The 17,794-nt window shown below is 45.8% G+C and overlaps 1 protein-coding gene across 7 annotated transcripts in view; it reads right to left on the reverse strand.

Moving 5' to 3' along the window:
* Nucleotides 1–1,100: 1,100 nt before the first annotated feature.
* Nucleotides 1,101–17,794, reverse strand: part of LOC147603516 (pentatricopeptide repeat-containing protein At4g39530-like) — a 29,009-nt gene continuing 12,315 nt past the window's right edge. For all 7 annotated transcript variants that reach the window (XM_086796520.1, XM_086796519.1, XM_086796518.1 and 4 more), the window contains one exon: nt 1,101–6,571. In XM_086796520.1, the coding sequence (XP_086652646.1) occupies nt 2,607–5,606 (3,000 nt within the window). In that variant the 5' untranslated portion in view covers nt 5,607–6,571 and the 3' untranslated portion in view covers nt 1,101–2,606. The remainder of the gene's footprint in view (nt 6,572–17,794) is intronic.

Here is a 17,794-nt window from a genome sequence, read left to right on the forward strand (position 1 = left end):
CTAAGCCAAGTAATAATACTTTTATTATTCTTGGAATCTATACAAATTCCACTGACTTATACAATATGGTGCAAGTATTCAATTTGGTCTTAAAAGAGTACTCCTTTTAGGGTTGCAGTAGAGTTGGTTTTCTTTCAAGAGTGAGAATACTAGCTCCAAATAGTTCTTGTGCTCCTCTATATTCTTTTACTCCTCGATGTTTTTGCCGGTGACTAGTATATGTCATCAAAGAATACCACCACACATTCTTGATGCTCATGCCATCATTATGCTCCTCTATATTCTTGTACTCCTCGATGTTTTTTGCCGATGACTAGTATGTCATCAAAGAATACCACCACACATTCTCGATACTCAAGCCATCATTATGCTCAAGGTAGCTAGAGGAGTAGTTATTACACAAATTTCAAATTTCTCACTTGCAAATTGAGTAGATAGGCTCTACTTACTGTTGAGTTGGCAACCCAAGTTTTTTTAGAGTGCTCATTAAAACAAGCCACGTCCTTTTTTTAAGGATTTTCTTCTCACTTCACTTATTCTTTCATTCTTTTTTGAAACTACCTTTGAAATTTACCTATGCAAGCTCAGGAAGGAAACAACAAATTTTCTTAACATCAAACCTAGAAACTTGCATTTTTCTAGCAATTTTCTTGGCATGAAACTTAGAAACTATCATTTTTCTATGTTGCCATGCCATGTGCCAATTGCAAGAGCAAAGCCACTTTTGCAAATTTACTGAAGCCAACACACTTTTAATCAACATGACAATTGTCCCATTCTGAAAATCCTAGCATCCTCTGGAATAAATAGGGAACCAAAATGATTTTTGCATTTCCATTAAATATATTCTGTGAGTTTTCAAGAATAAGAGTGTTTTCCTAAGGTTTGCACCAAAACATTGTTTTTGTTTGAATTTAATAAGCACCAACCTAGTAAAAAGTAAGGTTTGCATACCATTTGATTTTTAAAGATGAAAAAAGAATCATTGCTTTTTGCCTTGTCGTTTTCCAAGAAAGGTGTGCCTAAGTGCTCGAAATAAACATTTTTTTAACCAATCAAAATAAGGACAACCTTAAATCTATCAATCTTTGCTTTCGAAATCTCTTCAATATGCCGGTGTTATAAGTAAAATATATGAAAAATCATTCCTTAAAATAAGGCTATTTAAAATCTCGAACAGTTTTTCTTAATTCTGGCCGGTACGAATACACTAGAATGCCGTTTTTTTGGAGCCCTGGTGTGCCTCACTTAACTTCGACCAGTCAAAATTTCAAAATGGCCAATTCAGAACGCTGATAAAAGAAATTGAAGATGTGAAAAAAATGCAATTGATAATAGTGTAGTATTGATATTTTCATCAAATTTTTCAATTTAAAAACAAAGTATTGCTATTTTCTTCAAATTTCCGGATGATGTGTATTTGTTTTTTTTTTTTTCCCCTAAGGCTGAACTCAAGGGTAACAAAAGCCTGAAAAAGAACTTGAATAGAAACACAGCGCCAACAACATCAAAGCAGCCCTTGATCGACCACTGTCATGAATCGCTAGTGCTCCAGCGCGCTCCCTCACTGTGCAGGTCGCATGGGAGCTGGGGATGGCTTCTTGCGAGGAGGTTTGCATGTTTCTCCCTCTCTGTATGCAGAAGGAAGAGGGGGACCTCTCTCTCTCTCTCTCTCTCTTTCTCTCTCTCTCTCTCTCTCTGTGCCAGGAGCTATTTGGTTGTCTCTCTCGTGCAGGAGGAGGACCTTTGAGATGGGCAGTAGCAGAAGCAGGCTTCACCTTGCCTGTAACAATGGGAGATAGCCACATGCTTTGCAAAGAAAATATAGGGTGACATGTAACCTAAGCTTTCCATGGACCACTCCACATGCTGCATTTGTCCCACACACTAAGGATTACCATTGCTCACTTCAAAACTAGTACTTTACATGAGCAGCGTCCTAATCCTTCAGCAAACCTTTGCAAGGCATACCCTGCCCTCATAGACCTGTGAATTCTGAAATAATGGTTAGCAGCATCAAGACAATTTGAAGCCTGGGACCTTTCTTGTCCAGTGGTACACATCAGGAGCCCAAGAGCCCAGGAGCTTTCATGTCACGCGATACACACCTTCAATGGCATCTTTGTAACACATCTCGATCCTGGAACCTTTCTTGTCTAGTGGTAGATATTGAATCAAATGGTGCTATAGCTCCCAATGTGCACACCACCCCTGCCCTGCTGGGTGCAGAAAAAGCGATAAAGAACCTTCATGTCCATCGGCTGAGGCAAGCGGGATTTCAGCTCGAGATCCCCCCGCTCGCGGCACCAACCCGTGGACCCCTTTCACTTATACCCCTTTTCCTATAACCATTTGAAGGTGCCTTCTATCACTTATATGGTCACAAGACGCCTCACCTGCATGACTCGCTGCGCCGGGCCTGCGGGTCACCATTCTAACCAGACTGGTGTGACCATCCTGAAATTATACAGCTGTGCTCTCAGTGCCAGAACGTCCACAGCATCCCAGGCATCTGGGGAAATCCCCCCCGTCAGCCAGATATTCTCAAAAAGGCTCCTGGATCAGCTAGCAGTCACTCTTTCGCAAAACACAGGCCTTCCATTTGCTCAGCTCTTCCAAGCTTCCATCACTGTCTCCATCTCTCTTACTTCCTTTGCAGCCTGCCACATATGATTGGCTGAATAGATATTTGACATAAGCACATACACAGCATCTTTCCTGCAATTGAACTTGACAAGATGATCAAAAGCTCGCCTCCCTATCTCCACATCGTTGTATTTTGCACAAGAACCCAGCAAAGTCATCCAAATCAACCAGTTAGGTTGCATTGGCATTCTAAAAATACTTTCCTCTGCTTCACACAGAAATCCAGCACGACCAAGCATATCTATTATACAGACATAATGTTCAACTGATGGTGTAACTCCATAGTTCTCCATCTCTTTTAGCAATCCACAGCCCTCTTGGACCAGTCCTTCATGGCTACATAATGATAGAAGAGACATCAAGGTCACGCCATCTGTCTTAATGCCTTCCTCCTGCATCTTCTCCAGATAATGCTGGGCTATATCACTCTGCCCATGATCAGCAAGTCCAGAAATCATTGCATTCCATGACACCAGAGTTCGGTTTGGCAGTTTGTCAAACACCTTGGATGCATCATCCAAACTCCCACACCTTGAATATGTGCCCACCAGGGTGTTCCCGACAAACAAATCCAAATCAAACCCCCGCTTCAATGACTCGATATGAATTGATCTCCCAGGATCAAGGGCACCTATGCTGGAAAATGCATCAAGAGCATGCATGTATGTGACCTCATTTGGTTCTGTGCCCTCCATTTGCATCTTCTCAAACAGATCAAAGACTTCTCTATCATAACCATACTTGGCATACATTGATATCATTGTAGACCATGCCACCACGTTCCTCGCCGGCATCATGTCAAACACTCGGCATGCCTCGTCTATGCTATCACATTTGGCATACATATCAATTAGAGTGCTTCCAATGTGAAGGTTTGACTCAAGGCCCCTATGAATGATGTGATGGTGTATGAGTGTGCTCAGGTGTATGTCTGTTAGGTTGGAACATGCATAGAGAATGCACACAAAAGTGACTTCGTTAGGCTCTACACCCTCCTGTTGCATCATTTTAAACAGCTTAAGGGCATCCTGTGAATCACAATACTCAGCATGTGCACCAATGATGGCAGACCATGACACAACATCTCTCACCAGCAAATCAACAAACACCTTGTGCGCATCATCCACACTACCACATTGGGCATACATATCAATTAAAGCATTTCCAACAAAAGGCTCAGACTGGAGTCCGTGTGTCAAAATCCCAACATGGATCAGCCTTCCTTGCCCTAGAGAACCTAGGCTAGAACATGCTTTGAGAATGCATAAGGTGGTGACCCTATTTGCATGAATGCCTTCTTCCTGCATTTGCTTGAAGAGTTCAAAGGCTTCCTCACTGCACCCAGAGTCAACATATCTTGCAATTATTGCATTCCATAAAACCACATTTCGTGTTGGTGTGCTGTCAAACACACAGTGTGCATCATTTATGCAGCCACACTTGGCATACATGTCCACCAGAATACTGCGAACAAATATATTTGACTCCAGGCCTCTCTTGATAATCTCAAAATGCACCAGCTTGCCTTGATCTAGCCCTAGTACATGAGAACACGCTTTGAGAAAGGCCACAAAGGTGACGGCATCGGGTTTGATGCCTCCTTGTACCATCTTCTCAAACAGCATAAAAGCTTTTTGACCATGGCCATGCTCGACATGTCCTGCAATCATTGAAGACCAGGCAATCATGTCTTGTACTGGCATCATGTCAAATATTTTACCTGCATCCTTTATGCTACCAAATTTGATGTACATGTCCACCAGACTACTTCCAACAACAGAGTCCGATTCAAGCCCCTTTTTCATCACATCAATGTGAACAAGCTTCCCTTGATCAAATGATATCATGTTGGCACAAACTTTGAGAATGCCCACATATGTGCCCTTGTCTGGCTCTATGCCCACCTCCTTCATTTTCTTGAACAAAAATAGAGCTTCCCGACTCTGCCCATGCTCAGAATACCCTGAAATCATTGCTGACCATGACACCACATTTCGGGCAGGCAGGTTGTCAAAGACATTGCGGGCATCCTCTAAGCACCGACATTTGGCATACATATCAATCAAAGTGCTTCCAACAAAAAGATCTGAATTAAGACCATGTTTTGTTAGGTTAACATGCATTGATCTTCCTTGTTCTAGTGTGGCCAAAGTGGCACATGCTCGAAGTATGCAAAGAAATGTGACCCTATTTGGCTCTATGCCCTCCTGTTGCATTTCCTCAAACAGTTGAAGAGCTTTCTCAGTATGCCCATGATCTACGTATCCTAAAATCAGAGTGCACCAAGACACCACGTCTCGCCTTGGCATAGAAATGAATGCATGGTATGCATCAGACAGACTGCTACACTTAGCATACATATCAACCAGGGTATTTCCAACTATTTGATCTGAGTCAAAGCCTTTTTCCAGAACACCAGTATGGGTGAGCTTACCCTGCACGAGAGCACCTATGCTGGAACATGCTTTCAAAATGCAAATGAATATAACCATATCTGGCTCTATGTATTGCTTCTCAAATAGTTGAAGAGATTTTTCACCATGGCCTCGATTTGTGTATCCTGACAGTATTGCAGCCAATGACAGGCCGTCTTTGGTTGACAATCTCCCAAATATGTTGTGTGCTTCTTCGATGCTGCCACATCTGGCGTACATAGCAACCAGGGCAATTCCAATAGAAGGATCTGATTCAACTGCTCTCTCCATAACTCTAGTATGGATCAGTTGACCCTGAGCTATGTTATGACATGATTTGAGCGCAGACACAAATGTGACAGAAATTGAGTCAATGATCTCTGGCTGCAATTTCCCATCATGCTTAGGGGCTCCCTTCAGCTTCTCACACTGGCCACGTCCTGCAATGAACCTTTTGTCTGAGACAATGATTTGTTTGTGTGGCTTGTTCACCACCTTGCATACACCCTCCAGGCTGGCATACTTGGAATGCATGTCAGCCTGCATGCCTCCAACAAACTTATCTCAACCGATTATACCACTTTATGGTTGTTGGAAAATCAATTTGGCCTGACAAGATTTATTATACTTGATATCCATCCTCCATTTTTGACACAACGTATAATTCGCTTTGGTCTTATAGGCCATTCTGGCCTTCTGCAGACATTGATGAAGCTCTCTCTCTCTCTCTCTTTCCCAACACGCCCCCCCCCACACCCCCATGATGACATGACATGCCCTCACCATAGCCACATCTGCCATTCAGGAGGCTTGTAGAGTCATGTTTCAATTTTCAGTTTTCACGTTCTTTTTTAGTTTTTTCATGGCACTGTATACCACATGGGAGCATTGTACTATTCATGGTCTCAAAGGCCCCTCAGGTCTTTTGTAGACGTTAATATATCTTTCTTTCTCTCTCTTTCTCACAAACCCTAGCTCTGAGTTGACTGTTCTAAAGTCAATCTTTTGTGTACCCCTTCTTGTTGAAGCACTGCCAGAGCTTTTGTCAACCTCTGTCACACTTGCTCCTCCCCCATCTCCAACTGCACTAATGGTTGCATCGCCTATCCGCCATGACTGCAACAAGCCTGTCCACCATGGTCACACATATTGAATCGGAATTGCAATTGGATAGCCCATTCGGTCAGGTCCGTGGTCCAAGCTTTTTATAGACATGACATCACCACAATCATCGAAATGTACATTAGCAAATTTCTCATTCGGTAGAATGAAACTCTGGGAATTGCTTCATATGGCATAGAGGTTGATGTTTCCCTTCCCCCTGTCCATGCCCAAGCTGTTCCTTCCTCTATTGCAATTATTACTGCCTGTTTATACCTCCCAACCATTCTACTTTTAGCTGATTCTGCACCCCATCACCTTTCTCACCTCTTTTTTATACTTTTTCTTCATTTTGAATTTTCTCTTCTTCTTCCTTGCCACCTCTCTGCTGTTTGTCTCAAACATAGAGCCTACATTCAGGAAAGAGCATATTTGACTCTCTCTCTCTCTCTCTCTCTCTCTCTCTCTCTCTCTCATATAAGACCTTCATGGTCTTCATTTATGTACTCAGAGCCATTATTGCTCGGCATCGGAGGCGCCTACCTTGCTTCTACTACCTCTCCATTCTAGACAGCCCCATGGCAGAGATACTTGATGTAAGGAGAGGGCAACACTTCAACTGATCAGCTTACATGGATCTACCTGATATACATTTTCCAGTATTTTCTACTTAGTATCATCTCGGACTCTTACAATTATGTTCTTATAACTGTAAGACAATCAATTTATTGTAATTTTTAGTCTCATTTAGTTGTTCTCTTTGATGAGACACCAACTTCAAATGTACTCTCAGTTTTGGTCTCATAGGCCATTATGGCCTCTTAGAGACGTTAATATATCATTTCATTTCATTTCTCTCTCTCATAAGACCTTCATGGTCTTCATTTACGTACTTGGTCTCATAGGCCATTTTGGCCTTCTGTAGACGTTAATAGATCTCTCTCTCTCTCTCTCTCTCTCTCTCTCTCTCTCTCTCTCTCTGGGCTGAGATTCCCAAGACAAAGTACTGATAGCATTGTAGTCCAAGTCCTTTGGAATGATCTTGTGTTGCTTTTGTGCCATTTGATCAACATAAGCACAGATCAAAATTGTCCCAGGATTTTTCAGCCTTCTCTCTCTCTCTCTCTCTCTCTCTCTCTCTCTCTCTCTCTCTCTCTCTCTCTCTCTCTCTCTCTCTAGGCTGCAGGAAGTGTTTCTCATGCCCTCTCTCCCTTTCTCTACTTCCCTTTCTCTCTCTTTTGCATACTGTCGGGTAGAACTGCAGACGGCTGGAGGACTATTGGCAGGCTGCGCAGGTGCAAACAGTAAGGTGCAGGAGGTACAGGAGGTGCCTGGGTTTGCAGGTAGTTGCAGAAAGCGCACTTCCCTTTCTCTCTCTTCTGCATTCTGTCGGGTAGAACTGCAGACGGCTGGAGGACTATTGGCAGGCTGCGCAGGTGCAAACAGTAAGGTGCAGGCGGTATAGGAGGCACCTGGGTTTGCAGGTAGCTGCAGAAAGCGCAGAAGGGACTGTACTTCCCTCCCCTCCCCCCCCCCCCCCCCTTTTCTCTCTCTTCTGCATACTGTCGAGTAGAACTGCAGACGGCTGGAGGACTATTGGCAGGCTGCGCAAGTGCAAACAGTAAGGTGCAGGAGGTACAGGAGGCGCAGAAGGTACGGTAAGGTGCATTGCCAGTTCTCAGTTTTGGTCCGTTTTCACCATAGTTACCGCGGAACGGGAACGTTCCGGGAACGTCGGATGCTAGAACGGGAGCGGGAACGGGAACGGGAGCGGATCGGGAACGTCGCGGAACGCCGCGTCATATGACATGTCAGCATATGACACAAAAAAATGTAACTTTTTGTATACGAATAGCCAAATATGCTTCATAATATTTGCTCCCCCAAGACATGAACATACAGTTCTGCAAACAAAACTTTATAAAAAAAAAAAATTCGAAACGTTTCGGGACGTTCCGGGAACGTGCCTTCGCTCGGAACGGCGTTCCGACGTTCCAAGAAGGCAGAACGACGTTCCGTGGTAACTATGGTTTTCACACCCACCCTTGCTCAGGCCCCCAAGGCAGCAACTAGTAGGGGAAAACATGTCTCAACCCCTAGCAGGGGAACATGACGGTGAGACAACCTTTCACACCCCCATGAAGGCACCAAATGCCTACCGCGAAGACTGAGGGAAGGAATCATGTCCCCTGGCTCACGAAGGATTACGAAGATGGCCTGACGAGATGAGGCCCTTTATGAGGAGCTACAGCTTCACATAAGGACAGAGATGAACACCATACGACAGGAGCTTGAAAAGAAATGGACCGAGCAGATGCATGCCCAAAGGAAAGTGATATACGAAACGCGGAAGGGAGAGATATATGTCCAATTGAAGGGAGAAATGCACGCCCAAGTACGGGTTGAGATGGAATTAGCCCAAGCCTTGATGCACACGGAAATGAAAAAAGATATGCAGAAATGGAAGGATGACATGCTCCGAGAGATTGGCACAACAGTTGCATCGTACAAAGGCACTTTGAAGACATGTATGGCTGACCACGAAAAAGACATCACAGAAATGCAAAACTTTGGAATCATGTAAGGCAAAAGTGGCTGCAGGTGAGAAGGAAATGCATTCATGGGCTGAAATTGCTAGTGCCACAAAGAAACAAATTGAGGAAGTCAACCCATGGATTGAAGTAGTAAAAAAACAGAAGGATACACCAGTCAATAAAGTAGAGGTGATGAATGCTACATTGGAAGAGCAAGCCAAGAGACGGGCACATGCCTTACATGTACGTGTAGTTGGGTGGGAAGATAAGGGAAATCCCCAAGAGGATGCAAAAGCTCTTGCAACAAGGAGCCACTGATGTACCCATTACCGGAGCATGGCGAGTAGGCAAAAATGAAAGCTGGGCGAAGATATTGATCATCAGGTTTGGTGACTTGGAGAAGAAGAAGGCCTTCCTCTCCAAAAGGATGGCCCTTAAGGGGGAAAAGATTTATTTGGATGAGGACCTTACACCGGCACAGATAGCACACCGGAAGGAACACATGCCGCATGTGCTTGAGGCAAGGAAAGAGGGGAAATGGGCGGTATACAAAGATGGCCGAGTCATCATTACGGAGAGGAGGCCCGCTTGACGGTGCGCGGCCTATGAGACCTTGCGATTCACGGTGTGGAATTGCAATGGAGCCCTTAGAACAGATGCAGGATACTTTGAGGATACTTTCAGACACGGTGATATTGCTATGTATACGGAGACCCGTCAGTGCACAAACAAGAGGGTTCTTGACGTCCGGGGTTATAGATGGGAATCAGTTTTCCGCCCTCAGCCACGCACATCGGGAGGTACCAGAGGATCTAGAGGAGCGGCAATACTTTACAAGGAGGAGCTTCGTGACAAAATACATGTGGTACATAGAGATGCAGATGCGAGGTACATGTGGGTCCAAATATGCAGAGAGGGGCTCCGCGAGCTATATGTGGCGGTATGCTACTTTCCCCCAGCCCACTCCAGGTTTGCACCATTAGGAGAGTCGCCCTATATACCACTATATGATGATATCATGAGGTTTGCCAACATGGGAGACATATTACTATTGGGAGACTTTAATGCACGTATAGGCACACAGCAGACAGAGTTGTATGATACTCAAGAGGCTATGTACCGGGAGATCACGGCAGAGGATGTAGGGTTGCAGAGATCAGCACAGGATGAGGGGGAGATTACAGATTATGGCAGGCATTTTCTCACTCTCGGGAGTGCACATGGGTTGGTCATACATAATGGCTTATCGAGATGCAAGGATCAGATGCTCTCACACACTGGAACTCGGGAGTGCACATGGGTTGGTCATATACAATGGCTTATCGAGATGGCAAGGATCAGATGCTCTCACACACTGGAACTCTAAAGGGGGAGCGAGCACAGTGGACTACTTGATGGGATCTCCTTCATTGATACCTGATGTGCGGGGTTTCACGATTTCCAGTAGGCCCATTGGCATAGCAGCCGATCATGCATACCTGAGTTTCACACTAGTAGGTAGATCCCCAAGAGATGGGCTAGCTACTCATCTACCTAGGTACCCGAGATATCAGTTTACACGTGAGACAGTTGGGGTTTATCGCGATGCAGTATCTAATGGCTTGTTCGCTTTAGACCCGCATAGCCCTCTGGACGAGATCACGAGAGGATTGGCAAGTGTTCTACATGCATCCGCCTCATATGCGTTTCCCTGCACTATGATCCCTTCCACCCACCCCCGCAGCACTACCCCACAAAACAGTTGGTATGATGATGAGTGTCGTGAGACACGAGCACAGCTACAGCGTGAGATCGCCATTGGGTCTCACACGCATAGACAGGCCACGATGATCTTTCGGCGCCTTGTGCGGAGGAAGAAACGAGCCTATCTGGCTAAGCTAGAGGAGGAGATCTACCAACTCTTCCTGGGGAAGGACAGCAAGAGGGCATGGAAGATGTTTCAGGAGAGACAGCCTGGTACTCCGATTACTGCACCTAAGGCATGGCATACTTATGCTAGAGAGCTATATGATGCACCAGGACAGCCCCCCAACCCCCCTCCACTGGGAGCTAGACCGGCTAGCAGCACCTTTTTTACTATGCGGATGGTGCTAGATGCGATAGACAAAGAATGGAAAGGCACAGGATCATGATGGGCTAGTTGGAGAGCACTTCTCATATGCACAAGACACTTTGGCTCCGCTCATCGTACATGTGTTTAATCGTGCCATTTGTGAGGGTTTCCCAACAAGCTGGACAGAGCGTATCATTGTACCACTCTTTAAGAGTGGGGACCCCATGGTACCAGGCAACTACAGGAGGAGGATCATGATTGGTCATTACTTGGCCAAATTATATGGCTCTATAGCTGAGCCAATGGGCAGTTAGGCATGGTCATCAAGCACATGGACAAGCTGGCTTCAGGAGAGGATTTACTACCTTGGATCACATACTGACACTTCGGGCACTTATTGAAGAGGGCAAGGCACAAAAGAGAAGGATATACTGCTGCTTTGTGGACTTCCGCAAAGCCTTCGATACCGTACCACGTGCCAGGCTTATGCACAGATTGCATGACATTGAGGTACCTGAGGATACGCAGTGGGGGATATATGCTTTGTATGAGTTTGTGACAGGCAGAGTCCGAGCTCCAGGCGGACTATCTGATAGGGTGACCAGCACGATAGGGGTGAAGCAAGGATGCCCGCTATCGCCCACCCTCTTTGGACTGTACATTGATGCGGTCTCTGATTATGTAGACAGATTGGGAGGCCCAGGGGCATGCCTGGCAGGGGTGTTGATACCCATCTTGTTATATGCTGATGATATTGTTCTAATCTCATACTCTGCGGAGGGATTACAAAGACACCTGGATGCATTACAGGCTTTCTGTGCGGATAGAGATCTGACAGTGAACCTTGGGAAAACCAAGGTTATGGTGTTTAACACCACACAGGCATGGGTGACGAGATCATAGCCTCAGTTCACTTTCTAAGGGGAGCCGGTAGAGTACGTCAGGTCATATGTCTACTTGGGAGTTACTTTCACAGGACCGTGTTTCTCCCTGAAGGAGGCAGTAGCAGCTAGATTAGCTCGAGGGCATGCAGCCTCGGGGGCACTTGAGAGGCAGTGTGCACACATACAGTTTCAGGAGCCACGCACCAAATTGTGGCTATTTGATACGCTTGTCACACCGACCCTCCTGTACAAAGCTCCAATTTGGGGACCCAATATACATCACAGATCTCAGAGAGGGACAGATGAGGGATGGAGGCAAATGGAGAGACCACTGATTATGATGATTGCCCGCATGATTGGGAGCAAATCATCAGTACCACATGAGATTGTTCGGGCTGAGCTGGGTGCCCCACCAGTAGTAACCGAGGCACTATTCCAAGCAGTTACCTTTTTACAGCGGCTATGGGAGCTCCCTCAGCAGAGGTACTCCCGATTGGCATTGACTTCATCCATACAGTTGGCAGAGGATGGAGATACTCATTGTTGGTACGCTCAGATGAGATCATGGTTTGACAATCCGGACCTCATCACACCAGCTGGGATTGAGACAGGGCGATATGTGCATCAGATCGTGGATGACCGCATTTGTCAGCTATGCTACTTGGAGGTAGAGACAGAGGAACACTACATTTGCCGATGTACAGTCTATTATGAGATCCGAGGGAGATATCGCTGCTCTTCCGAGAGGGTTTGGGCTGTTACGCAGGGTCATGGAGTTTGAGGATCAGAGATGCCTGGGATTGTTTCTACTTGGGAGAGACAGAGAGACCCTCTTGGCAGGCAAGAGGCCGAGCCATGATGTACCTAGACAGAGGACCCTGACAGATTTCTTCGGCACCAGCAACCCAGCCCACACACCTCCTGATACCTCCTCCATTGGGCCATCAGGGCACTGACCACGCTCCCAAGGAGTCACCACTGATAGAGCAGTTATCTTATGTCGTGCTCGTCGACCACACCCACCAGGATCCCGACCACGGCACCCTCACCATCGCCAAATCAGAGCCATTATTGCTCGGCATCGGAGGCACCTACCTCACTTCTATGACCTCTCCATTCTAGACAGCCCGATGGCGGAGATACTTGATCTAAGGAGAGGGCAACACTTTAACTAATCAGCATACATGGATCTACCTCATATACATTTTTCAGTATTTTCTAGTATTTTCTACTCAGTATCATCTCGGAGTCTTACAGTTATGTTCCAGTATACATGGATCTACCTGATATACATTTTCCATTATTTTCCAGTATTTTCCACTCAGTATCATCTCAGAGTCTTACAGTTATGTTCTTATAACTGTAGGACAATCAGTTTATTGTACTTTTTAGTCTCATTTAGTTGTTCTCTTTGATGAGACACCAACTTCAGATGTACTCTCAGTTTTGGTCTCATATGCCACTATGGCCTCTTAGAGACGTTAATATATCATTTCATTTCTCTCACACCCTATAAGGGTTTCTGTTTACCTTCCAGTTCCAGTTTCATTTTCTAGGTGCCAGTAGTATCATCTTTATTTTTCATTTTCTGGTTTTTTATCCAGACATTGTAACAGATCCACCATGATGTAACTTTTTGGTCTCATAGGTCATTATGGCCTTTTGAAGACGTTAATATAACATTTCATTTCATCTCTCTCTCTCTCTCTCTCTCTCTCTCTCTCTCCACATTCTTGTCAGCTACTTTCTTCCTAAGCAATCTCTATACTCCAAAATGATGACACGGTAACAACCACGGTCACCTTAGCATGCACTTTACAAAGACACATTACAAAGACACAGCAATTCTCTTGCCAAGTGGAGATCTTTCACTTGGAAGTATGTAATGTAAGAATAGCATAGAAACATGCTGAGATCTTGAATTTTCAAGTGGATGCATTGATAGATCAAAATGTGATGATGCCATGATATTAATAATCAGCCATACATCAGCAGATAGAGAAGCCTAAGTCACCAAAAATGGGACTAACTTGCTCGAGATGGCAACAGTCCAAGGCTTGATGGTATTTAACGGAACCCCTAGATGGCCGTAGTCAGCAAGCCCTATTTATGAGTTGGACAAAGCGTAGATGACTCTTATTAAGTCTCCTACTTTGGTCGCACAGATCCATATTCACCCATGCCACAAGCCAACATTCATAGTTAACCTTCCACATAAACAGCCCACAGCATCCTATACAGCCTCTCAATTACTACCATTATCATGTCAGCCACAACCTAGATCCTACCAGTAATGGTTGTCTTTCCACACTCTAGTTTGAAATGAAACCCTAGAATGCTTAAGCTAACCACCTCACCCAAACTCTACACAAGGCAATCCTTTCCTTACACTACCAAATCCATCAATAAAACCTCCCGTTGGATTAACTCTCCAAAATGGGTGATATGATCAGTGCAAGACAATACATAGACGTCCCACTGAGGAAGTCTGCAAATGACATCCCTGTGCACGTATGGAACAAGAATACAAACACTTGATCCAACGCAAGAAGCACTTGTCTCTAGAAGCCAATGAGCAAGATCCGTTTAGAATAATGTACAGGATCTATGGTATGTACAGAAAAACATGCTTTACTGCTTTGTTCAATATACTATGAGGTTCGAGGGCACTATCATCGTCTGTTCAGAAAGAGGTTTGGTCCTCTACAGGGAATTATCAAGTATGAGGACCAGAAATGTATGGCTCTCTATGTGCATTACACTGGACTTGTCTCGAGCTTGCAACATTTTGAAGACTTGCAGCATCCCACAGACCCAGGATTCATGGGAGCCACATCTATAACCCAGAGGAGATTACAGAGTCCAGAGGAGACACCTACCACACTGCCAAGCAGAGTAAATCAGCATTGTGGATATATAATCTGCAAACACATGGCCCTTCTTTGACGTAGAGTGAGCCTGCAGACTTGGCAAAGGAGCATATGTCCAAGCCCAATAATAGACCACAATGCATCTGCTAGGTTAGAGGTCATTTTAATTTTTCATTTCTTTGTTGGACCCTCTATTATAGATTGTGTAAGCACTGTACTGCTATGGGCTTACAGGCAATTTTGGCATGTTAATAATTCTCTCTCTCAACATACAAATACAGATATACACACATATACCTCTTCTATTACAGAGTATACTACACAACTCTCTCGCAACACACAAATACAGATATACACATATACCTCTTCTATTACACAGTATACTACACAACTCTCTCTCTACAGATATACACACATATACCTCTTCTATTACAGAGTATACTACACAACTCTCTCTCAACTCACAAATACAGATATACACACATATACCTCTTCTATTACAGAGTATACTACACAACTCTCTCTTTACAGACATACACACATATACCTCTTCTAGTACAGAGTATACTACACAACTCTCTCTTGACATACACAAATACAGATATACACACATATACCTCTTCTATTACAGAGTATACTACACAACTCTGTTAGCAGTCATCTCCTGTCTGTACCATAGTGCTCACAGAGGGCGTTTGTTGTGGGTGTGCCCGCCCAGGAGCTTTGCTCAGTTTTCCCATTTTTCCATATATACTTCCTATTTTACTGCTCGTGGGGGGGCTGTCAGTTCTGGCCGCCTGTTTTGTACCTGGCCGACTGCCTGTATGCAGTCGTGGAGATCCCCAGCCTGTTTTGACCTGGCCGACTGCCTGTATGCAGTCATGGAGATCCCCAGCAGCCAGTCGGCTGTCTTATGGCTGACCGACCAGCATAGGGGGGTGGTATAAATACCACCCCTGCCCCCACTTCAGTATGTTGTATCGGATCTTGTATATAGCAGAGTTTATACAGCTTCTCTCTCTCTCTCTCTCTCTCTCTCTCTCTCTCTCTCTCTCTCTCTCTCTCTCTCGCCGCCCCCTCACTGCCCGCCTGCTGTTCGCCTGCCTCACTGCTCTCTCGCCGCCTCCCTCACTGCTCGCCTCTCTGTCCCATCCGACTGCATCTGTTTGCCTGCGCCCACCCCTCCCGCTGTCGGCCTGCGCCCCTTCCGTTTCGCTCTGCGCCCACCCCTCGCCGCCCCCTCCCTCTCTCTCTGCCCACCTCTGCCTCCCTTTCCGCCATTTCGTGCTCTGCCCACCTCTGCCTCCCTTTCCGCCATTTCGCCTGTGCCCAGCATTTCGCCTCAGCAGCATAACTCTCTCTCTCTCTGCTCGCTGCCGCCACCCTGCTCGCTTCCCCCGCCTGCTGCCCTGTTCGCTGTACGCCGCACAGGTCTGCTGGCAATGGCCACCGTTGCTCTCCGTTAGGCTGTTTGCCGGTCGGCCCCCTTTCCCCAGCCACCCTAGCTCAGGCCCCCAAGGCAGCAGCATAACTCTCTCTCTCTCACTTCTTCCATGGCTTCACCCTTACGCAACCCGACGAAGGCGACCTTTATGGTCACAAACAAGAGGATAACAAATGTGGAAAAGGAAATGAAGGAATGGAAGGCAGAGATGGAGGGATGGTGGAAGGAGAAAGCAAACTTTCTCCAAATGGTATTCAATGAGGGTAAGCGGTGGAAAGAGGAGGAGGAGGACCTCATAGCGGAAGTCAAAGACCTTCACGGGGAGGTCAACACCCTCAAAGGCGTAATTTCAGCTCTTCAGAGGGAGCTTGCAGAGGCCAAGGCAAATGGTGGACTTGAAGAAGGTGAAATTCAGCCATCCATGATAGAAGAGCTCAAGGTTATCAAGGAACAAGTACGGGCAATTAAGGAAGAAGAGAAGCAACAGGAAGCAAAGACTTCCTCATGGGTGGAAGTCATCACCAAGACACAAAAGAAGATGGATGAAGCGGAGAAGTGGATAGAGGTCGCCAAGAAGGGTAAAGGTAAGGAGATAACAACCCCTACACCTACAATAATTAATATGACTTTGGAAGAGGAACAACGAAGACGTACACGTGCTTTGCATGTGAGGATTACCGGCCTTAAAGACGGGGATAAAGTTGAAGAGGAGGTGAAAGAGCTTATGGTGTTGATGGGGATTGACAGTCCGACACACGCAAAAGCCTGGAGAGTGGGCAAAAAGAGCGGAGGCAACGGGGAAACATCAAAGGAAAGAGCTCTCATACTTCGCTTCCCTTCTATTGAGGCGAAGAAGGAGTTCTTGAAGAGACGACCCACTTTAAAGAATACAGGCATTTTTCTTGGTGATGATCTTACTCTTTCACAGCTTGCACATATGAAGGAAGTCATGCCAGAGATTAGAGCAGCAAGAGAAAAGGGTAAGATAGCATTTTATAGAGAAGGGAGGGTGGTCATCGTGGAGCGACGCTCTACATGACGGTGCGAGACCTATGGGACCAAATTAAAGCTGGCAGCCTGGAACTGCAATGGATCCCTCAGACTTGATGTAGGTGCCTTTGAGGACAGCTTTAGAGATAGAGATATAGTCTTCTACTCGGAGACTCACCAGGCCCCTGGTCAGATGATGCCACAGGTGACAGGATACAGATGGGAGACAGCTTGCAGAGTAGGGACGAGATCGGTACACAGTAGTAGAGGATCAGGAGGGGTGGCAGTTCTTTTCAGGGAGGAGCTGCAACCGCTTATACACATAGTTCGGAGAGATGATCAGGCCAGATATATGTGGGTGAGACTGAGGGCCGACACAGGTAGATTCCTGTATATTGCCATATGCTATTTTGCTCCTAGTACATCGACATATGCAGCACCTAGAGGGCAGTCTCCTTTCTCTGTGCTAGATGATGACATATGGGAGTTCTCTAGGGATGGAGACATCATCTTGTTAGGGGACTTTAATGCCCGGACGGGCAACCGCCAGACAGCCTTTTATGATACCTCGGAGGAGATGCTGAGAGAGTTGGACACTCTGGATATGGGATTAGACAGAAGCTCACAGGATGTGGAGTGCACAGAGTATGGGAGATATTTGGTAGATATGGGGACTGCGCATGGGTTGGCCATACTTAATGGCTTGCAGAGGTTTCCGTCAGCAGCTGGATTTACTTGCTTTCCACACAGACATGGTGCTAGCACAGTGGATTATGTTATGGCTATGCCCAGCTTTGTTTCATGCATTGAGGACTTCACAGTTGGATCTCGGCCCATTGGGGTAGTAGTGGATCATGC

Source organism: Cibotium barometz, chromosome 64 (assembly GCF_041138505.1).
Source record: "Cibotium barometz isolate CiBa-2024 chromosome 64, ASM4113850v1, whole genome shotgun sequence".
In the NCBI taxonomy this organism is placed as follows: domain Eukaryota; kingdom Viridiplantae; phylum Streptophyta; class Polypodiopsida; order Cyatheales; family Cibotiaceae; genus Cibotium; species Cibotium barometz.